Source organism: Pteronotus mesoamericanus, unplaced genomic scaffold (assembly GCF_021234165.1).
Source record: "Pteronotus mesoamericanus isolate MK-2021 breed Mesoamerican mustached bat unplaced genomic scaffold, CSHL_Meso_final scaffold_582, whole genome shotgun sequence".
Taxonomy (NCBI): domain Eukaryota; kingdom Metazoa; phylum Chordata; class Mammalia; order Chiroptera; family Mormoopidae; genus Pteronotus; species Pteronotus mesoamericanus.
Genome location: NW_026555323.1, coordinates 4,944,501 through 4,968,373, shown reverse-complemented (window position 1 = coordinate 4,968,373; position 23,873 = coordinate 4,944,501). Strand labels below are relative to the sequence as shown.

Sequence of the window (23,873 nt, the reverse complement as noted above, 5' to 3'; positions counted from 1 at the left end):
TGCGCACGAGGAGTAAAGAATGAAGTTTCTTTTATAGTTCACTTGGAACCTGCACGAAAATTGACCACGGACTAGGTCAGGAAGGAAGCGTCAGTAAATTTCAGAGTCCATACAAAGATGTTCCTGTCTATAACACAATAAAATCAGGAATCAGTAACATCTGAACACCCAGAAAAATCTCATATAACTGCAAACTAAAACACACACCATGTGAGTAATGTCTGGATTAAAGAGTAATTTATACATTAAGTTATGAACACAAAGAGCTTAACGTCTGCGATAATGTTATGTGTTAAAACGTGGGACAGGCGTCAAGCAGGACTTGAAGGGACAGTTTTGAAAATATCTTTGACATTTGGGTGGGAAAGACTTTCTAAACCAACTCCTAAAGTGTAAACTATTAGGTTTAAAATTAGTGGCTTTGACTCTCGCAAAAATAAGAATTTTTCTGCCATGAAAAATACCCCAGACAAAATTAATAAATGGGCAATAAAAGAAAATATTTGCAATAGCACTAATTTATAATACACAATAAAATCTTGATTATCAACGAGAAACGTTGAGGAAGTCTCACAAGAAAAATGAGAAAGAATACTAGCAGGCTCTTCAGAGAAGGGGGATCCCAAAAGGCTAGGAAGTGTATGAGGAGGTACTCCAGGTCACTAATAAGAGGAATGTAAAAATGATTAGATAGCACATCATAGCACATTATACGCGGCAGGCTGGCAAAGGTTAGAAAGACACACAATGTCCAATACTGCTGTGGATGTGCGAAAACAGGAGCCCACCGGTCCTGGGTGGGGGCGGGGCGTAGCATTGGCCATTGCGCAGTGAACTTCAAGTACAAATGTGCCCCGTGACCGTACAATCCTACCCCTGGGGTACAGACCTCAGGAGGTCTATCTTAGCTACATGAGTGGAGCTGGGCAAAGGTGTTCATGGCGGCACCGTTCGGGGAGCAGGAAGCTGGGGACGGCTAAGTACATGTGGCAAATGCATTCCATGGAGCACTGAGCAGCAGCCAGCAGCAATGAACTACGGTACAGGCAGCCATGGAAAACAATGCTGAATGGGAAAAAGCGACAGAGTGAGGTAGGTACTATACACTTATTGTCAAGTGACACACGGAGATGGGTCTGGGCAGCAGGAAATATTGTCATGACCGTAAAAGAACCAGACACAGCTTCGTGGAGAAGGTCCTCCTGCCCAGAGACAGGGCCTTCTGGTGGAAGGGCCTTCAGCCATCATGCACACAAGAAGTCCCAACCAGGAAACTCACCGTGCAAACGACAGCTTGACCCGCGCTTGGATTTCAACCCACTCTTCCTTGACGATCCTCCCACGTTGCAGCAGCTCCTTCGAAAGCTTCGCTGCTTTCGTCAAGTTCTCGGCAGCTTCCTTAAATCTGCATGGCGTTCAGGAAACTGTACCCTGGGTTCTAGATGCTGGGACCCTCGTCCCTGGACCCCCTCGGCTCTCACACTTCCCATCACCCGTCCCGAGTCATCTGTCAGTTTTGGGTTTGGCCTTGAGAATTAAATGTCAGGAACATGAGCGGTATTTCTACTTGTAAGGAGAGGCAAAAGGATACTTTTGAAGGGCGAGTAAAGCTCTCCCCATGGTATGAAAGAGCTCAACGGAACACCGGAAAACATCGGTATTATCGTTGCAGGGAGGCACGATGGAGTTGGCGAGGATTTCTTTGGCTGTTTCCGCATGTTGTTTTGCTTGAAGTGCCAGTCCTGTGGACAAGGAGAAAGAAGTGTGAGTATCTCTGCCACCTCAGTGGACAAGAAGAGAGTTATCCGTGGTCCGGGCACCTGCTGAGGTCTCCCCTTTATTGTCCAGTGACACATAGGGAAGTATCGGGGCGGCAGGAAATACTCTCATGACTGTGACAACCGTAGGGCTTTATACCTAGTCCTGAAGATGCAATTTCCACACCCCAGTCCTCAAAATAAATTTTTTGTCCAAAATGGTCTTTTTAGAAATAGAACAGGAATTGAACAGCTTTGAAACCTCACCAATATCAGACATAAAATATGCTCTAAATAATAATAAAAAAACAATGGAATGTGGGTTTTTTTTTTTTTATCATTATAGCATTCTGGGCAGGAAATAAGCTATTCATGAATTTTAATCTGGGCCTTGTGACAGCGATCTTAATGAAACACTAAAAATCCTGAATCTTCTGCTTACCCATCCAGAATCATACTTGGGAGAGTTACTTTAACATAATACTCGTACAGTGATATATACAAAAATGTAATGGTTCCAATGAAGTGATAGGTCAATGTGCTGCCATCTCTTATTCCTATGTGGTAACAGACTAACATTAAACAAAATGGAGTAAAAAAAAAACAGTCCCTGCCAAGAACTAATTCCTGATGGCGACAAAGTGTTCTCATTGGTTGATGGTAAGAGTGACACTGGGGATCCCCAGTGATTTTTCAGGGCTTTTCACTGCCCCGCCCTCCCATCCCCTTACGGACGCCCCCGCCACATCCCCCTCCACCCACATGCACACTCTGCAGGTCCTAGGTCATTCATTATATGTAATTATATCCCGAAGTTCTAAAATAAAAGCTGTCCAACTACAAAGTTAATTCTGCTCCTGTTTTTATAGAACAGAAAGAATATATTTTCCTGATGGTGAACATTTGGGGAAGCTCTTACAGAATTTTATCTTATTTTTCAAAAGCACATGCTCAATCGACCGGCCAGAAATGTCTTACTGCCAGTTTTGTGTGCAATATTGTAAAAGACACAGTAGACAGTGTCGTCAGCCTTGGTCCTTTCCCTCAAGTACCTCGCACCCAGTCTCCCGGGGGCAGCGTGGGCTGAGGTTCAAGGACCCTGGCTCCGAAGTCGGACTGCCCGGCATGAGTCCCTGCTCCACTGCCTTCCCTGGAACTCCGGCTTCAGCCCCCTCAGCGGTAAGCACGGATAATAATATTACCCTCCTTATAGGACTGGGGTGAAGATACAATGAGGTTAGTCATGGAAACTAGTTAGCATGGTACCTGGCACTCAGTAAGATCCCAGTAAATAGTAGATACTGCTTTTACTTTAAATGGAGAAAGAAAGACTGTCGCGCAGACAGGTGGCAAACCGTGGAAGGAAAGCATCATTTGAAATCCCAGGTGCCAGGACATTGGAACTGGCATCCAAAATCCTAGGGCTGAGTCTCAGATCATCCGCATATGAGCCATGTGATGCGGGCCACGCTGTTTCACCTCAGACTCCTCTCCTCTGGCTCTAAAAACTAGGAGAGGGGCTGAAAGCTTTGAACTAGGTGACCGCCCAGGTCCCCTCTAGCGCTAACAGTCTTTTACCTCATGGGTAGAATTTATTGGGTGGCAATTCTATGCTTAGCATTCTGGTGTTTCCCACTTGTTCTTTTCTTTATTCACTGCACCCATCCTGGGAATTTAGGATGAGCATCATCACCATCGCTACTTTTCAGATGGAGAGACAAAGAACAGAGAGGCTGTCTAGTCTCAGGCAAAAAAAAAAAAAAAAAAAAAAAAAGGACATGATACCCTTGTTTGTACCTTCCCCCTATCCATTCTCCTTTTCTGTCTTTTTTGGTTTTTTTTTTTGGTGGGGGGGATGGATACCTGGTCCCTCTCTCAGATGATCCACGTGATTTAGTCAACGCTGGTCTCTCCCCCTGGATCCATGAGCCAAAAGGCAGGTCTTTGCCGATGAGAATATTCCTTCCCTTTGACATACAACCCAAGTTGGAAACTGATCACACTGTGGGAACCCCTGAATCTCATCAAGTCCACAATAGATTTTACCCTTGGATCGTTGAGTTGCACGCGCCCATATATTGCCCTTTGTTGATGCCAGCTTGGTTTAGTCTTTTATTTATTTTGCAGGGGCTGATTATCTATAGACAAGAGTCTCTCCATCAATACAAATTTGAATGGATCCTCCCTTTAGGCCCCTACTCCAAGCCCCGGGCCCTTTCTACAGTGCGTTCAAAGCTAACACATTCATTCTCTCCCAAGAGGCCTACTTTTAAGATCATGAAATACAAAACTCCAGAGGGCTCAAGTGCTCCTTCTTTTTTTTATATATTATATAAAGAAATCTTACTCTTTCTGAAAGGACGTGGTTTCACCATGTGTGGAGAGGAGAATGGTCAAGATAACCTAATCCTTGGAAATAAGCGTGAGTCCCAGTTTGGGGAAAGAGTAGAAAGCAATGGACTGAACGTCCTCAGCCTGAGCCGAGCTCACCTTTCAGCTGGAGGTAGCCTTGAGCCAGGTTCACATAGGCCTCGGCCAGCTTCCAGTGGCAGTTGCCGTAGCAGATCCTTGTCAACGCTACGCAGCGCACGAGCTCCTGGATCGCCTGCTTGTACTGAGAGGAAGAGGAAAACGAGCTGACCACTCAGACAGCCAAAACGTGCTGCCACAAAGCACAAAATTGCCTTCTACTTTTATCCATCCACTGTGTATTTGTTGAGTGCCTACTACGTGCTAGACTCGGTTCTAAGCACTTGGGATACATAAGAAAACAAAACGGACAAAGATCGGTTTGGGGCGGGAGGGCTTAATTCTCTAGCAGGACTCCAGCTGAGAAAGGCTGCCAACGTGGGTGTACGTAGCACAAGGCCTGGCGCACAGCGGGTGCTAAATAAATATCTGTTGCACAATGAATAAGCAAGTGTTCAAAACCGGATTCATGCCCTCTCTCCCTAATGCGGCTCTTCCTCCATAGTCACTGGAAAGACAAAGAGCCAGAGAACATCTGGTCACCAAGCCACCTGAGACCAGAGTCAGAGGCTGTACACGCTCGTTCCGGTTTGCACCGGACTCTCCGTCCCCTACGTCCCCACGGTCACAAGGGCCCACTGGTTCGCATTTTCAAATTCCTGTCAAAAGATCCCAGCATCTCTCCTGTCTCTGCTGTGGTTCAGGCTCTCGTAGCTCCTTGCTGGGACTTTTGCGAATATCCTTTGCACCGGCCCCCCTCCCTCAGTTTTGCTCTCTTCCCCAGCCAGCTGAGCGATTGTTCCAGCAACTCAAACCCGCTCATGGTGCTCTCCTGCTTAGAGTCCTGCGATAGTTTCTTACCCCTTTAGGAGAAAAAACTGAACTCTCTCCCTGGACGTTGAAAATCATCCAGGCCTCAGTTCCTCTTCGTAAACCAACCTCATTTCCTGCCTGGTGCCACTAAAGCCTGCCCGCATCCCACGGAAACACCTGAGTGTCTGTTGATGGATGAATGGATAAAAAAATGTGTATACAGACGCACACACAACAGAATATTGTTCAGCCATAAAAAGAAGGAAATTCTGCCATTTGCAATAGCATGGATCTGAATGCAGAAGCTTCATCTGCTTTGTGTTGTAGTCCAGTGCCCAGATCCGGCCCAGAGGAGACGCTCAATCATATGTACCGACTGATGGAAAATGAGAGTCGTAGGTCAAGCCTACAGGGTACCAGCCATGTATACACCCAAGTCAGGCCAGACGCTTGTGTTCATTTGTGCTCTCATTCACTCAAACATATGCTCATTGCCATGCTGTGGCCCATGTACTTTCCCATACACTTTCTCGTACCAAACTCCAGAGAGGAGGAATTTCAGCAAAGCCACTGCACGTCTACGTTACCAGAGCACAGGTACGGGAAAGGAAGCCTCCTTACTTCGCGCCTGCTGGAGTAGGACTTGGCTTTCTTTTCACAGAGGTGGAGTTTCTCGCGAGGAGGCTGGAAGAGCGCTGTCTGAGGCAGCTTGTTCGGGGTCTTCTTTCTCGGCGTTACACTGACGGCGGCAACGACTTCATCTAAGTGGTTGGATAGGTGTGTTTCCTGGGATTCTTGCATATTTTTACACGCATCCTCCTCTGATTTTTAGATAAGAAAATAAAGGCGTACAATGATAATTTTCATGTTTGCTTTTAGAAATACTCGTTCCCCACCCCCCCACCCCCCAGAAATTGAGGCTAGGCTCTAGGAAAATCTCAACACTATATCCATGACTTCTTTGAAAATAGTAGCATTCTGTCCGCCCCAAGTCCTGGTTAACTAGTACTGACTTCTTTGTAAAACTTTCAGACTGATTTCCAGTTTAAAGCAAACATTCTTTGTTCATTAAAATACACACACACACACAGAATATGTATATATGTTATATAGAATATGTATATATAATATACAGTAGAACTCAGCCAATCCCAAACAACTCTCAGAGCTCACGTTAGATCAGCTCAACTCCAACTGACTTTGAAGCGGGGGAAAAAAAAAAAAACTTGCTAAACTTCCATGTGCAATCTAGGGACAAGATTCATTCTTTTGCCTGAAATAACCAAAGAACCAACCAACCACCCACCCACTCACAGACCAAAAAACAAAAAACAAAAAAACCACCCAAAAAATGAAATAAAGCCTTTCAAGAATAAATGGGGTATTTGGTGACCACTGCAGCCAGCCACACTGGTCACTGGCGGGCTCTGTCTCAGAGTTCTCTCCCAAAGCCAGAGCTTCCTCTTTCTCGATCCACCTAATTAAGGACCACTGATGGCAAACTTCAGACTGATGAGCTTCAGCTTCTCTAAAGCAAGTTTTGAAGCAGGAGCCAGACGCCCTGGGTATTTGGTGTGCCTGAAGCTCTTTGCTTTTTGGAAGATGGTCTGTGATTCACCTTTGTTTGCCCAACACTGAGAATAGTTTTGTCTGGTCATTGGTAGAAACTCCTCAAGTATATAATTCAAGTATAGAATTCAGTTTTGTCTCAGAGAAACAGGCGGGGGAAAAGACTACAGTCTGCGTATGAATACTACCTCCTACCTTCTCACTGTGTTCTTCAGTCATAACGTTTTTTAGGTTAAAAGGAATTCAATTAAATAGAACCAAGAAACACACTTTAATTCTGAGGGAAAAGGAGCAAGAACTCATTGAACAACAGCCGCTTTTCCTGTTCAAACTGTACAACTACTACCACATCTAATACGATTTGTATGTGTGGTGCCAAATTAAAAAAAAAATAAGTTCGATGCTTTAGAAAAATAGAAAGTAATGCATATTTATGTTATTCCACTGTGTGAAAGTAACGGTATTTGGATAAAATGTCTTAAAAGGCTGCAACTAATTCTTACTCTGTTATTTATAGTATTTAGCCCCTTCGCTTCCAGTCTGTGCTCTGGGAGCTACCTTAAATTGCAACGTTAGTTTTATCTTTTTCAAATATTACGTTCATAAGGCCTCCTTCCTGCTCAAAACCTAGGACTAAGCTCCTTGATGTAATTTCTCATGCTTTTTTTTTAAACCAAGGCCCCCCAATGAACTCTCTGTTGCAGTCAGAACCAGCAATTCTTTAGACTACACATACGGGCCAACAACTCACCCATTAGCCTAGGCGGCCACTTCCTTGCTTTTCCATCTCCTGGGATTCTGCCCATTGCTCAGGCCCAAACTGGGTCCTAGCCCTACTGGGGAGCTCTCTCTGAATACGTCAGCTCACCCTGATCCGAGCACCGGAGCACCTGTGGCCTGACTCTAACAGTCATCTTCGCCTAAGGAATTGTCCAGAAGTTTCCTTTTAAATGCTTTGAGTCTCCTCCCTCCAACTAGAGTGTGAGCTTCTCGAAAGATTGAATTTTATTATTTCAGATCCGCCTATATAGATTAACAGAGGCTCCTCAAGCATACCTGCTCTGAGTTTGACCTTGTAAAGTGCCATGAAGTATTATATTTACTAGCTAAATGAATGTCTGAAGACTCTAAGATGCTATTTTTCAAAATTATGTATTGGGATGGATCCTACAAAAAAAAATTGTGTTGCTTTTTCAAATATGTTTTCATACAGGTGGGGGGGCAATAGGTTCATAATTGTTTGCATGGAAAATAATACAGTATTTAATACATAATAATACAAGAATAAACTCTGTGTTTTGTATACTCACAACTGTAAACCTGCTTTTGCCCCACCCTTATATGTTATTCTTGTTTATCAATATTTTCCTGAACTTTTATATATTAGTTTTAATAAAAATGTCATTTTTGAAAACTTTGTATAAATGCCAACTTTCATTTTTGAAAATTCATCATTAATTACTGACTGATTACACTTCATATACCAATACTATGTTTTGCTAGGTCATTAGCAGATATGCCCCTGAATCTCCTTATCTAAAAATATACATAACATACATAATATGCACCTTTGAATCCAAAGGTGATTCTAATTGTCTCTTAATAAATGGCTTGTCTATGATGCCAAGTATGATAATATACAAACAAAAATACCTTTTTCACTTGATAAACACATTACTAAGTGTCCCTCTAAATCCATATTAAGGCAACAAAATTACAGCTTCTTAGAGTATAAAATAATCTGTAATTAATATTACCTGTTCCCTTTACCATCCCCAAACCCACTGCTAATCTGTGAATAATGTTCTTCCCACCCCACACTCAAGAAAAAAACACCCTCTGAAAACCCCCCTTTCTGCCACTCTTAGATCGTGCCTGTATTTTATCTGGTTTTCCCTCAACATTTATTTCTTTAAAACTAACGAAATACTGGAAAAGTTTCAGCTCTCACATCTCTGTATGGTAAAATCCTTTGTCCATTTACCCTGAGCGCCTGAGAGGTTCTCCGTTTCTTTTTCCAGGGAATCACAGTTGTCGCGACGACCTGATTCGCCAGACTGGTTCGCTCGGTGATTCTTTGCTTAGTTTGATAACCATCAAAAAAGTCTGAAGGCGGGAAGTTTCAGACTAAAGCAAAGAAACCTTTTCCGGGGAAGCCACCGAGTACCTCCCAAAACTCCGGGCAGAAGGATGAATGACAGAGCATGCACCAATAGGAAGTGGGGAAGAATATTTTGGCGCAGTTTGTAACCCAATCCTTGGGAGCCAGAGGTGGGAATTTTAAAACGGGGGTGTCTTTTCCTTGGAATTTTCTTAAAGTGGTAGTTTGTCAAAGATTGCTCACTTCGTAGAGTGTCTCCCCTAACCCCATACCTTCTTTTGAGTAAGGTAACATGTGAAAATTGACACTCGACAGATTTAGAGAAGTTTTAAGTTAGTCATAGAATTACTAACTATACTAATACAGAATCCCTTGGCCACTTACGTGTTGATTTCAGGGGGGTAGAAAATATTTTATGATAATTCATTTTTCATGATAAAATACTAGATGTTAAATTAAAATACATTAAAATATTTCCTTTTTAAATAAGTGAAAACAAGAAGCTAACATTGATTACTTTTTAAGAAATTGTTCTATTGTTAATCCTTTTTTTTTTTTTTTGGCTCTTCAATATTAGGAGCAATTCTTATTATTTGGGTTGACTTTTAATACCCTAAAGAATTTTGTTTTTACACAAACTGCAGGTTTCCTCATTTTGAGTCTAGCAAAAAATTCCTAAATACTGTTCACAGCTCTTAGGTATTTAGAAACCTGTGAAAATGGTCTTAGACGTGTATGCCATATACCATGCTATATACTTCAATAACTTCTGAAGACCAGGTTTAGTAAATAGAAAATTGGTATTTCATTGTAACTCATACCTTGTTTTGGAATAGGTTTTGTTTTTATTTAACGTAACTCTGCTTTCTAGGGTATTCCTCTCTAACGGTAATTAGATAAAACAACGTAAAACTGTCAATCAATCAACATCAAGCTTTACAAAGAACAATAAATAACAGCAGTTTCATGAGATGAATTTTTTTTTAAAAAAAAAAACCTCATTTCAAAAAGGAAAGTTGACATGAAGTTTTGGGGTTTTAAGGTTCCCTAACAATGCTTGGATTTAAAAAAAAAATAGCATAAAACTCTCTTCCTTTGACGCCTCCATCCCGTGATATAGAAATTTTCGTCTTGAAAGGAATATTTATTCACGGCCTACTCAGTCATGCTAGGAATGTCTCAATATTTCACCGCCTAAGTTGTTACTGTCCTTTTTAGCGATCGTCCCTCATAATACGTACTTCAAAGCAGAGACTAGATTACCCCCTATCTTTGAACCTATCAGCGCGCACAGCGAGAACTTAAATCCTGTGCTCAGGCTCACGACTTGCCAACTAACCTTGGTCGCGTTACGTAAACCCACCTGGCCTCAGTTTTTCATCTGTCAAATGCGTATAATAATAGTACCTGTGTCATGGGATTGCAGTGAGAGTTAAAAGAGGTAATCTACGCACAGCATTTAGAACGCTGCATGGAATACAACAAGCGCTCGGGTGTTATTGCTGTAATCCCTCTGCGTAGGCATTCAATGAGAGCACGAATGCCTGCATGAATGTATTGTGTGAATAAAAGCACAGAGTAGTTATGGTGGTTCCTGAGGTTGCAGCCGGCTAAGTTACACCTTCAAATTGCAAAAGCAACAAGCCACTCTCTCTCGACAGCAGGCCCCCAGACGGAGCCGGAAGCAAGGGTCAGAGGTGGGCGGGGCCAATTTGTAGGAAGCGATGCTCTCGGCCAATGGCCACATTGCTGGGAAAACAAGCCTCTTGCCCAACCTATTGTGAAGCCGCGAGAACGCGGTGGAATTATCGCGATGTTCCTACTCCTTCCACCGTCCCTCTTTCCTAGCTCTCGGTAGTAGGATTCCGCCCCGCCCTTCACGGCCCGCGCCTTGCCCCGCCCCCTGCCCAGCACCCAGCCCCGCCCCGCCCGGCGTCCCTCGGCTTGCGGTCCAGCGCAGCCTGCTCCCCAGAGCTCTGGCTCCGCCGGCGCGGAGGTGAGTGTGGCTGTCAGGCGTCTCAGGTGGCTGAAGTGGCGAGGCTCCCTCTCCCGGCCCCCGCCTCCCAGCCTGGGTCCGGCAAATGCGTCCGGGCCGCGGTGGGTGGACCGCGGGGCGAGCGGCATGGCCGGGCCTCGGGTCCGCACAGCTGCCGGGCCCTCCTCGCCCTGAGGATAGGGTCGCTGGGTCTGTGAAACCCCTGTCACGGGGCTCGCTGCTGCCAAACTGTAACGACCTCAGCGTTTGGTTAACTCGCGCAGAGCGGCATGTGTTTTGCCTAAGACTCTGTCAGGGCTTCTGAGCAAATAACCTTAAATGTACGCTTTTCAATCCTCTGTCCAGTATTAGGAGATCGGACGGGGTGTTCTGCCTTAAGTACTGAAGTCAGTCCGAGGGACTCCTTTTCTCCCCCGCTTTAGGACGCGCCTGCCTAAAATGTGTGAAATACTCTTAAGAAGAAAGGTTTTGTTTCTTTAAATAAATAAATAAAGGGGGTTGGTGTTAACCTGTCAGACAGCTCGTGGGAGGTGCACTTGGATACAGTTCGTACGGAGTAGGTCATTTACTTCTAACTGTAGGTAAGAGGTAGTGATGGAAATCTGTAAGAAAAACACCCAGTAGAGGATGTATAGTGCCAGTGAAGGCACATTGGAAAACCATTCGCATCGGTTATTATTGGCGTCTTTCGGGTTTCAGTTGGGTAGATTTTACCTCTTAAATGGCCCGTGTAACAAGTTGTATTTTAACAGGGCAGCCAGTCCCAGCCAGGGGATTCCAAAGCAAAGCCATCAGGTTCCAGTGAATTCTGTCATTGCTGCTCCTATCACAGAGAGTGTGGCGCTTTGTAGTCCTACGTTTATAGTAGCTGTGCCTATCACTTAAATAACAGTAGGGAGTCGCACAGGCCCCCGTGAAATGCAGGCACTGCAAGAACAGCTGCCTGGTTGGGCAGGTGCAGGCTTCAAAGTGGATCCACCTGTCAAGTTCCCCTCTGAGAAACTCAGTTTCCCTCGTCTATGAAATGGGGTGAATAATGTCTCTTGCAAGGCAGAGTTGGAAGCATTAGGGCTCTTTATGGCATAGAGCAAGCTCTTAGTTTATGGTATCCACTGGCAGACCTTAGATCAGAGAAGGAAAAAAAACAAACCCCACGCTTGCAATACTGCAGATCCTCGAATAACATTGTTTTGTCCAGTGTCATTTCATTATAAGGGGGATGAGATGCTGTCAGGGTGTCCAGCCTGTGGCCCCCGCGCCGCCTGCAGCCCAGCTTGGTTATGAATGCGGCCCAACACAAAATCGTAAATTTACTTAAAACAGTATGAGACTTTTTGGTGATTACCGTCACAATGTATTTAGCGTGTGGTCCAAGACAACTCCTTCTTCTTCCAGTGTGGCCCAAAAGGCCGGGTGCTCCAGGAGAACTTGACTCTTGTTCGCATCAATTAGCCTATGGGAAGATCGGTTTCTGTATTGTTTCACTTTAAGTCGCAGAACCTATCTAAGGTGTTAACAGAGGACTTACTCTATGTATTGTATTACTCACATGTCCTGGTTGTATCCATTCATCAGCTGTTGGAAGGCCTGCTTGGTGCCAGAGGCGGATGTACAAGAGTGACACCAACCTCCCGATCTCGGCTCTCAGGAACTTACAGCCTCACCGCTAGATTGACAATAAGCAAATACACTGATAAATACAGAGACTGCAAATTGTGAGAAGTCCTACGAAGGGAAAAAACCATCAATCGGTGTCTCTGAAATAACTTTAGTTTGGGATAGGGAAGTGATTTTTACATTGAAACCCAGGGAATGATGGGAGAGTGCTTTCCGGGCTGAGAGGAGGGCACTTTTAAGGGCTGGAGCAGCGTTGGCGCTTGGTGAGAAGCCAGGGACAGGGCTACCAGATAAGGCTGGAGACGGGCAGGTCCGATAGTGATAGCCTGGTCAGAGTTTGAGTTTCTAAATAAACTTTTGAAGGACTTCTTTCCTTCAAAAAGCCAGTTTGCCTGAGAGAGAGAGGGAGACCGTTGGATTTGCGTTTTCATAGGCTTACTGCTAAGTGATGAATGTATTAGAAAGGGGCGAGAGTGGACACAGAGAGGTATCCAGAGATGACAGTAGCTTTTGGGTTTGGGCTGATGGAGAATTGTGGGTGGGTTTGAGATATATTCTGGAGATGGGAACCAATGCCCTTTTGATAACTTGGAGGTGGTAGGTGAATCACGGATCGAATCATTCATGACTTTCAGCCTTCCGGCTTGGGCAGCTGGTGGACGGAGAAGCGCGCTATTAAACGGGAAAAAGGAGGATTTTCTGGGAGTTGGGGGGAAGCACTCTTTTGCGTGTGCTACGTTTGAAGTTCTCCTTGCTTTACAGCTGAGAGAATAAAGATGTGGAAAGATTTGAGTTTCTTGCTCACAATCACATAATAGATCTCCTAAAAATAGGTCAGTAGGTAGCATAACTATGGGAAAGTATTGGATTCTCATGATGCATTGGGATATGATAGAATATTCCATATTCTCTGCCCTTTTATATAAAATGGCAAGTGCTGTCTTGTAAGCTAGGAATTAAGAGTTTGGAAATAATAGAAAATAAGCAAAAGGTTATAAAACTCTGCTGTTTGAAAGTCATGTTCCTACATTTTACACTACCTGGGTGTTAACTCCCAGTAAAAGTCATTTTTCTTAAGAAAAAAGTTTTCTTTAAAAGGTTCTTTCCAGTAGAGAGGTTAGAAAAGGGTGTCCAAGAACACAGCGGGGCAACTCTGAACCAAGCTCAGCTTCTTTTTAGTTTTAGCGTTTTCTTAGCATCCTGTGGAATCCTGTGAGTCTGTGTATGTCAAGAACCCAGGCTTTGAAAATACACTGGACCTTCCCATCTTCCCACGGGGGATGTGGGGGGAGTGGACAGACTTTGCTTTTATTGTCCTTTATGAGCTATTCAACCTTGGATAGATTATTGAAGCTCTGAGTTTGTTTCTTCTAATGTTAAGTGATTGGGAAGTTTTTTTCTTCCCTATGCCTTACTGATATGATGGCAAATGTTATTTCTCTTCCTATCCTTGTTAGTTTTGGAGCTAGAAGGAAAATTAATCTGTTTTGGGTTTTGGCTTTTACCAATAAATTGCTGTCTCTATTTTACATATTAGGCAACTGAGTCCCAGAGAAATTTTAATAGACTACTACAGCATTCTTACTTCCTAGTGCAATATTTCTTCTTTCATTGAAATAATAAAATAAAACTGCTTCCTAGACCTATTTCCCTGCTCCTTCTGATGATCTGCAAAGATGAGAAGAAAAAAAAGAATGAAGAGACTAAAAATAGAAAACATTAGTATATAGGACAATATTAACATAGTAAGAAGTGGAAAAAATCAAGCTGTCAATGATCTTGATATATTTTATATACATATTTAAATATTTTTAAAATAAGTTAAATACAAAATGAGGTAGTTCAAGAAAGAAATGGTTTGCTATATTTGATTTTTAAGGTCTTTCTTTGGTTGCCCATTATGCAACTGGTTTCTATTCTCCGAGGGATTCTGATCTCAATTTCAAGGCTATTCGTTTTTCAGTTAGGACTATTTTTACTAAGTAATGAATATTGCCTAAATAGTGAGTGTATTTTTATTACATAGTTATTAATTTAATCTCCTTCTAAATATGCGTGGCAAGTTTAGTTACTGTGAAAGAAAAATATAGGGATCTAATGTATAACGCTTTTTAGTGTCTGCAAATCGCTCTGCATGCTAACGGGTTTATTTAGCAATGCTTGTACGCAGTACTACACATATTCGATTTTCTTTTTCCTCTCTAGACATGGACCAATTCTGACAAGATGTAGTGCTGCATCGTGCCTGATGGGATCTCTTCAGTCATGGCATCCGAACTGTGTAAGACGATCTCTGTGGCAAGGCTGGAAAAGCACAAGAATCTATTCTTAAATTATAGGAATCTGCACCATTTCCCGCTGGAGTTACTGAAAGATGAAGGGCTACAGTACCTGGAGAGACTGTATATGAAAAGGAACTCCCTCACAACCTTGGTACAGTATCCTCTTGCAATTTTTTAAAAAATCATTTGTGACGTGGTCCTGACCAAGATACATTTTACATATTTTTAAGATAGTCAGACTAAGATATATGTCCTGTCTTGTCACATAGACAGTAATATAAGTATACATACAGGGGGTTCTCATTAGCTGAGAATTTATTACTCAAGTCCCTGCAGTTATGTGGTTACCAGCGGAGCGATGTAGGAAAGCAAAATATTCATGGATACACCACTTATAAAATTAGTCCCTATTCAAAATGCCTCTTTTCTTAGCCTGTGCATCTGTCTGGGCCTGTGCCTTCTTTGTGTTAAGCTTCCTAGATGATTTTCGGATTTTACAAGACTGAATGGATCAGTTTCTTAGTGGAGGAGAGAAAAACCAACAAGAATGACTTAAAAAGAATGATTTGGGCAGCTTGCTGTAGCCTTGGCGTGTTTTGAAAACAGAAAAACAAAAAAACCTTTTCTGTGATTGCTCTGTGAAAATGAAGTGATTTTGAATTGGACTGTCATCCAATTTGTTGGAAAATGTTTTGCCACAAAAGCAACATTTGATTCACTGTTTTTATGTTCTGTGAATAAGCACATAGTTATCCCTAGAACAACTATTTGTAATTTTTTTCAAGAGAATGTCCCAATCAAACTTTTTATTCCCACTGTTTATTAAGAAATTTGGTCTCTGTTTTAAAAGGATTTGCTTTATGTGGCCATTTCCGGTTATCACTTACCCTCATTTTAGATAATTTATGATGTCTTTTTTCCTCTATGAACTGACCCCATTCTTCATTCCCTTATTTATATTGGACTTTCCTAAATATCTCAAATATATATCTTATTGGCTTCCTATGTGTGGAGTGTTTTCCTGGGAAAGTTTTATTGATCCATGTGAACTACCTACAAAGAATAGAAAGCATTATAAAATTTGCTTGTCTTTGCTGTTTCTGGAAGTAAATGGATATATCTCTCTTATTTATAGTGGTTAGCATATTGGTATTTATGTTATTTTGAGTGCCTAGGTAGACTTTTTTAAAATTAGATTTATCAGTTTTCAGACTTGGATAATGTATATATAGATTTAGGGTTTGGGCAGGAGTGATTAAAATGACGGCGCATGGGATCAGAGCTGGTTTGGAGGCAAAGCAAGGAGGCAGGAGTGAAAGACCAGGGAGAGCAGAGAGGGGCCGGAGGACCCGGTGATGCTGAAGAACTGCTCTACGGGGCTGCCTGAGGAAGCCATGGGGTGGGGGGGTGTACGCGGTTGTAGAGGGAGGCTTTTGTCATGGAGGAGTCCGATGTCGAGGTACGAGTGCGCGAGATGGGAGCGGCTGAGGCGGAGCCTGCCCCCGTCTCCCCCAGTCTCCCCCAGTCTCTCCGCCGCAGCCTGGACCATTGCGAGCGCTGGGGAAGGAGAACAGGCGGGAAGCAGCCGTCACCGGTTCTGCGCCGCCGAACCCGGACGCTCACCAGGGGAGGGGAGCACCAGAGGGCTGCAGTCCTGGGGAGGGGGCGTTGCCCTCTTGGTCGCAAAACTTCGTACGAGCACAGACCCAGCTTCCATGAGCTTCACCTCTTCGGGCCGCAGGTCCTTCATTATAAAAGAAAAGGCCGCAAGGGACTTGGAAGGGAAAACGAAAATCTCAATCTGGAAGCAAAAGCAGTTAGTAGATCTGCCAGCTTCCCGGTGAGTAGAGTAGGCAGCAGGCCTTCCGGGGAACATGAACGAGTGTCCTCCCAAATACTGATGGCACCGTCACCAGTTGCCAATTTTATTTATAGATATTAATGGACAGGAAAGAGGCATCTAAGTTGTGTGACGGAGCAGTAAGAGCAGATGAACCCTGATTAAGCAACTACGTTATGCAAGAAGAGAAAACAACTTAAACATGAGATTGGAGTGGAAAAAGTGGTCTGTCAGTCACCTTCCTGAATCAGGCTGGGGATGAGGCTCAGATGTCTTTTCTTTCCTACTGGCCCAGGAGAAAATGCTCCTTGACCTTCCCCATCAAATATAAACAGGCGAAGCATAAAACAATACAGGTAGTCAAAACACGAAGAGATAGCCCTGGCCAGTGCGGTTCAGTTTATTGGAGTGCCATCCCACAGCCAAAACGTTGCAGGTTCGATCCCTGGTTAATTGGAGGCCAGGATGGAGCAGGTTCTGCCAAATGGTTTCTTACAGCACAGTCCCTTCTACGTCACGCCGCATGTTGCTTGGGGACTCTGGGTCTTGGTGTGCTTGTTCAGGGGGAAAGACCAACAGAGCTTCCACCTTCTGGAGAGCACTATGGACCTTTTGTGCTCAAGCGCTTGAAGGCCTCCACTTTGAAGTAATTCTACTGGCCAAAGCCAGTCACTTCGCTGTGCCCAGCTCGAAGTGAGAAGTGCACTTCTACCAGGTGTCCAGGAGGAGAAGAAGCAGGTGGCGCACAGTGCCCCGCACGGAACATCACTGAACAAGCTTGCAATGTATTTGAAGTACCTGTTCCCAGATACTCCACTTCAAAACATTTCCATTTAACGAAGTTAAAAGTTTCTCTTAAAAGTATGTGGCAAAGCATCATGGATTCTAAAATTGGGATACATTGTATACCAACTGTGCTTGCTGAAGTTTACCTTTATTGGTACCGAAAAACTGTTTAGATAAGTGGTAATGTGAGGTGTAATGAAGAGAATGTTGGCTTAATTTAGAAAACAATTTTCAAGTCATTTAGTGGGAAATATATTCAAGGGATTTGGGTATAGATTATTAAAATTTGTGTGTTAAAACAAAAAAGAGAAGGAAGCAATAGTAATAACAGTTTTGGCGGTGCTTTATTATTTTATCAGGACTTTTAAATTTAAAAACATTTAAAACGTAATAGTATGTAAATTCTATGGATCAAGATAAACTAGTTTTGTGGCATCCATAATCCCGCATTAGAGTTTAGTAACCCACAGAATAACACAAATTTTGATGTTAATTTATAGTTATCAAGTCTCTTACTTTACATGAACTATATGGAAATGTAATAGTTAAAACGTGTAGCTTTCCCCCCATTACTTAACTTCCTTGCTGAGACATGCCAGTAGAAAGGAGAGAAAGATGTACATAGAGAAGATCAGCTGTAGGTGTCAGGCATGGCCCAGGCAACAGGCTGCTTATTTACCAGGCTTTGGGGACAGATACTAATATGTGGGTTTTTTCCCCTCAAATCCTAGTATTCTAATGAATTGCTATTTTCCAAGGTCATTGTGCTTATTTAAAAATAAAAACCCAGTGTACTTACTTGTTAATAAAGACATAGTGTCACACTGTTGGCAGCAGAAACTTTATTCAGTGCTTAATTGTGTGTGTAGCTTTATGACTCAAAAAAAAAAAAAAAAGATTGTCATTGAAAGATTAGAATGCCATGTGATGGAGCCAGGTAGGCATCTGGAAAGAATGACTACCAGTCCCATGAGTGAGCCAGATATGAGGTTGCTATTGTAGCAGATGGCACTAGATTAGGGTCTAACGTTTGTTTTCTGGGCAAGTCTTTCCTTTTTAAAGGAACAGCTACTGTTAGACCTCAGCCCCTGCCCCCTAGTTCTCTAGTTTTTCTAGGATACTGTGTTTATAGGCCAATAAATGGAAGTATCTGTTCTTCTTAGGGAAGATAATGGTACTAAAAGAAACTTTTTGGGGATTTGGACAGATCCAAGGGTAAAATCTGAGGAAAGACTTGTCGTGAAGGACCTCACCGATATTACAACATGGGGGGAAAAAAGAGTCACAGCTTCCAGCATTTGAACACTAAAAGGAGTTTTATCAGAAGTGCGTACTCAATAAATGCTTCATTGACCTCGTAAGAAATGTTCATATTCAGTGTTACTTGGTCATCATCAAAGGGCAATAGTGTATGTATGGACGCAGCGTGGGATACTGTTAAATATTTGAATACATCAGTATCCCAATATGAAATTATTAAATTTCCTTTTTAAAAATAAACTATTGGATTTTTATTCTGTTCAGGACTTTTTAAAAAGTTTTTCCTTAGTATGAACTATAAACCCTTATATTTTAACGTCTTCCTTGCCACTCTCTGGAAAATCATTACACACCTTCATACCTGATGGCCCAGACATACTCAATTATGTAGCAATTTATATACTGTATGTTCTACATTTTTATATTTAATTTTTTAACTTTTTCCCCTATAAAGGACACACATGATCACTGTTAAACACTTACATGATACAAATGTGGATGGAAAATAACAACCCTCCTCCTTTTCCGAATGACCGTTGCTGTTACGAAGTTTCTGTAGGAAACATTACTGTTACAAGCCTAAAACTTTCCAGTCCTTACTGCTTCTTTTTCTGTTGACACAATTGTTTTTATAGCAGGATTTTGGGGTGTAGGGTTAGGGAGTTGCAGCAGAATAGATTGTATTTGCAATTTTCCAAACATACTTTTCTTCTTCCTCTCACCCCTCCTCCCCTTCCTGCTTCTTTTCTCTCTCTCCCTCTTCGTCTCCCCCTCCCTCCCTCCCACCCCCTCCTTCCTCTCTTCTTTTCATGAATTGCTTCTTGTGCCTAGAAAGGCTATCCTCCTCCTTGCTCCACCTCTCTGATATTTATATTTGCCTTTTAGGGCTCAGGTCAGAAGTAATTTCTTCTAAAAACTTGTTCCTGGCTCTTTGTTATTGGTATCTAGCTCACCGTACAGTATGTTTGAAGGTAAATTCTTAAAAATTACTCCTGTCTCATTTAACAAATTACTCCTGACTTCAGTCTTGTATCTTCATGATCCTATAAATTTGAACCCTGTGCACGGTACCATGTGTGTTGATCTAGGCTGGCTTGTTATTTACAGGACCTCCTCCTCATTCTCGGCGCCTCCAGCAGAGGGAAGCTGGCTCCAGTCCCTGAGTGGAATTTATCTGGGATTCTTTTCCTGGGAGGGCCAGTCTTAGCAGGGCTCTGACTTGTGTGAGGGACGGGGACCCAGCTCCCTTCGTCTCCTCCCAGAGGGCTGTTTCCTCTCCCTGCTACTGCAGACTTGGGGCCTGTGGCCAGTGCCACGCTCCCGTGGGCCCCCTGAGCTCCAGCTTCCTCTGTTTATTCTGAACGCAGTCAGGTCTTGGTTTCTGGCTCCTGGGGATTTCCCCATTTTCTCCTGAAGGTTGGGGTGTTTTGTGGGGGTAACGTTAGTTTCTTAGGGCTGCTATAATGTAGTGCACAGGCTGGGAAGCTTAAAACAACGGAAATGTGTTCTCTCAGCTTTGGAGGCTAGAATTCCAGTTCAGGATGTGGGCAGAGGCTAGTTCCTTCTCAGGGGTCTGAAGGAGGGTCTGGTCTCTCTCCAAGCTCCTGAGGTGGCCAGTGGTTTTTATTTATTCCATGACCATGGAGTACAAGTCTTCTGGTTTCTCCAGAGGGCATTGATTTGAAGTGTTCAAATTCATAAATTTAAATGGTATGGTCTATAGAAACATAAATCCAGATCTGCTGTTTTATTATTCTCTCAAAATGCATAGCCTTCAAAAAGATAGTAGTTGGTGTTTAAGCTATTCAGAGATGTTTACACGTGTTTCAAAAATAAAATTTAATTCTGAGTTTTTAATTTGCAGCCAGAAAACCTTGCCCAGAAGCTTCCAAACCTGGTGGAACTGTGAGTGTGTTTATTCAGTTTTTTTAAAAACATGAATGAAAATAATTTTAAGTTATTTGAAATAATAGGAAATATGATTTTTATGTATAAATTATGCATTAAATGTAAAAAAATAATAATAATGTTTTAGCATGATGATCGCATCCCATCTGCTGTTAATCCCACCCAGTGAAGTTGTGATCTGTAGAAGTTCTGTTTGGCTCTTCCTTACACCTTACCATTTCTCTCACAATGTTCACATTTTCCCTGACATACCTGAACATAGTTATTATAGCTGTTTTAATGTCCTTACTTGCTCTTCCATCATCTCTGTCACACAGGATATACTTGTGTTGACTTGCTTTGATCGCGATTACTGATCACATTTTCCTGATTTCTTGGCACGTCTAATACTTTGGGATTGGATGCTGGACCTTATAAATTTTATATTGTTGAGTGTATACACTCTGTTGTCTTCCTTTTTCATTGTGCTTTGTTCTAGCATGTGGTTATTTGTGGTTGAGTTTCATCCAGGTATGGCTTCACTTTCTACTTTGTTAGGAGAGGTCTAGAGTAACCTGTACTCTAGGGTTAGTTTTGATCCTGATCATCAAGGATGTGGTATACTTACCACAACTGCTAAGCCTGTGATTACAAATGTATAATGATAACTAATAATTGTAACAGCAATAACAACAGCACTCATTAGACTCTGTTGTGAGAACTTTGCGTGTATTGATTCATTTCATTCTTACAACATTCCTATATTATGATTGGTGCTATTACTATCTGCTTCTCTCGATTAAGAAAGTGAGGGGTAAAAAATGTTCCCCTGGTCACAGAGCCCTAAAGGGGCAGGAAGTGTGGTTCCAAGGCCTGCTCTCTGATCCACTCGAACAGCAACGACTCTTAACCAGGTGCACATCAGAATAACTTGAGGAGCTGAGGTGGTACAGAAAGTGCTGAGCACCAATGTTTTGAAGACCACTTGTGATTCTAACATGTAGGCAGGATTGGGACTATTTTCTACTATTGTATACTACATCTTCATTATAGTGTAGATACATTTATCATGCTAGAATATACATTTTGATTTCAATTACAAGTGAATGCTTTTTGATTTGGATATTTTAAGGTTCTTTTTTTGTGGGCAGACCTTGAACTGAAGCACATACTTTGTGGCAGTTTGAAAATCGGTTTTCACTTTATTTTGCTGTCTAGGCACTCTGGCTTTTGTATAACAAATGCAAATGTGTATATTTGTGTGTGTGTGTGTATGTGCACGCGCACGTTTTATATTTATATTGTTAGGAAACAAAATTCCAGGGAACAAATTTAAAGGTCAGATTGGCTTTATTCAAAAATTCATGAATCGGGCAGCATCTCATCTAGCAGAAAGAAAAGAGCTATAGAAAAGGAAAGGCTTTTAACAGCAGAAAGAGGATGGAAAAAGGAAGCTGTCTGGCAAAGAATGCATTGTTTCAGCCAAGGCCACCTTCCTCTGGTAGGTGGCAGGGCTCTGTCAGGCAGAGCCCCTCGCGGTGCTGACCAGGAAGTTCCAGGCTGACTGGGTGCACTTACCGTCCCGGGAGGCGCAGGCACTGCGGTTAGGGTGGGTTCTGAGTCTCCGTTTGGTTTTGGTGATGTGGTCTTAGCACAAGAGACTCCATTTCGGACCTTTTGTCTCTTTTTGCACAACATTTAGTATTTTGGCCTAAAGAATTGTAAAGTGAGGCCTTTCCCCCCTAAAATTAATGTTTAAGGAATATTGATTTTAAGATGTTGAATCATTTTATATACACAAAACAAGGAATAAAATATATCATGGAATGGTTTGTTTAAATTGTGTTCGACCCAGCAGGCTAATACTACAAAATTAATTTAATCCATCACAGAAAAACCTTTTTAAATGTGTTAGTTTTCTATCTTTCCTATTCTGTGTCATTGACGTTTTAACATTTGATATTAGACTTAAAAATCTAGAAGAATATTTCAAAATACTATTTAAAACACTTTATGAAGATTGGCTTATAGAGTGCAATAAATCATAGGTTTGAAAATAAAGTTTATCAAAATCCAGTTTTCTTGTTTCAAAATCAATGATATAAATTTATTTTTAAAATGACTACTATATAACCCAGTGGTCATTATTGTTTTGCTCTGAATAACTACTTGGCTGCTTCTGATTGCATAGTATCTCCACCAGAGTGTGCTAAAGATACTTCGGTGGGAGAAGTGTTCTGTATTTAGGCGTGCCTGGACTTGTCAGCCCTGAAAAACTTCCTTTTTTTTTTTTTAAGAAAAGAATTTGATTCATGTTTGTGAAATTCCTTTTGCTGTGAAATAAATTCTGTACCTTGAGAGTTGATTATTTCTGCTATAAATGATGAGCTTTAAATCTCTCCAGAATTCTTGTATCTCAGGAAGCATACTTGCTCCCTGGAAATATCTTTGATGAAATTATCCATTAGAAGCTAACAGTTGCATTTTCCTTTACACAATAGTGCTGATTTTTCTTTATACAATAACTGTATTTCTGAAAACCTGAATAATTTCAATAAAGTAGAGAAACTAGTCATTTGTTTTACAGTGTTGAAAAATACCTCATAATTTTTCTATTGTGTATCTTTCATTTTAAAATAGCAACTAAATCAATAAATAGTTTTAATATTTGCAATTCCAGCATAAGATATTGTTTTCAAAGTATTATTAGTGATCTGTGATGACCCTGTATTTTGTTGTTTTGTGTTACATACTTTGAGTAAGGTGTGAAAGAAAGTTTGGTCCCATTATATTTTATACATTTCTAAGTGAGCATTTTACAAATCCATTCTATAGCAGAAATAGTGAATTATAACAGCTTTTTTTTTTTTTTTTTTTTTGTATTTTCCCAGGTACCTTCATTCAAATAACATTGTTGTGGTTCCGGAAGGTAAGTAAGTACACTTCCAATTCTTAGTGAGGAGACACTATTGTTTAAGCTTTTCTTTATAATGGTAGAACAGGTAGTCTCTTTAAACCTATTTTTGTTGGTGTATTAGTGAATTTTAATTATAAAGTATCTTTATTTTTTTTCAAATATTTCCCCCCTAATTAGTAAATCCAGTTAAGAATTATAATTAAATAAAAAGTCCAACATGGTTATAATGATGAGATAAATTATTAGATATGTTGTTGTTGGATAAATAATAAGTTCTAAATTCAATAAATCCAGTTAAGAATTATGGTTAGATTAAAAATGACATATATTGTTTCATGAATTATTTATTATTCAAGCAATATTTTATAGCATTTTAAAATTTTTTATTTGTGCTCTTTTTTAAGTTATTATATTTTATGTTGCGGCAGAAGTCTTATCACTTGCATAAAATTTAGTTTTATGTATGTTTTTATTGTTTTGTGAGCACCTGAGATGGTGATATTACGTACCATATTTTGCCATATATTTACCACACTTTTTTGCCCATATTTTTGAGGGAAAAATAAGGATGTGCATTGT

The 23,873-nt window shown here is 41.5% G+C and overlaps 2 protein-coding genes across 7 annotated transcripts in view; one reads left to right on the top strand and one right to left on the bottom strand.

Annotated features, from left to right (window-relative positions):
- Positions 1-8,791, bottom strand: part of TTC23 (tetratricopeptide repeat domain 23) — a 47,171-nt gene extending 38,380 nt beyond the window's left edge. For 2 of the 4 annotated variants that reach the window (XM_054561899.1, XM_054561902.1), the window contains exons 1-5: positions 8,593-8,791; positions 5,661-5,860; positions 4,248-4,371; positions 1,592-1,742; positions 1,280-1,405 (exon numbers count right to left, since the gene is read on the bottom strand). In XM_054561899.1, the coding sequence (XP_054417874.1) occupies positions 1,280-1,405; positions 1,592-1,742; positions 4,248-4,371; positions 5,661-5,840 (581 nt within the window). In that variant the 5' untranslated portion in view covers positions 5,841-5,860; positions 8,593-8,791. Of the gene's footprint in view, positions 1-1,279; positions 1,406-1,591; positions 1,743-4,247; positions 4,372-5,660; positions 5,861-8,559 lie in introns of those variants that run through there. The other 2 variants (XM_054561900.1, XM_054561903.1) reach the window with 2 other exon arrangements.
- Positions 8,792-10,624: 1,833 nt separating this feature from the next.
- The window catches only part of LRRC28 (leucine rich repeat containing 28), a 68,879-nt gene continuing 55,630 nt past the window's right edge, over positions 10,625-23,873 (top strand). For all 3 annotated transcript variants that reach the window (XM_054561946.1, XM_054561947.1, XM_054561945.1), the window contains exons 1-4: positions 10,625-10,705; positions 14,528-14,755; positions 20,355-20,395; positions 23,269-23,306. In XM_054561946.1, the coding sequence (XP_054417921.1) occupies positions 14,588-14,755; positions 20,355-20,395; positions 23,269-23,306 (247 nt within the window). In that variant the 5' untranslated portion in view covers positions 10,625-10,705; positions 14,528-14,587. The remainder of the gene's footprint in view (positions 10,706-14,527; positions 14,756-20,354; positions 20,396-23,268; positions 23,307-23,873) is intronic.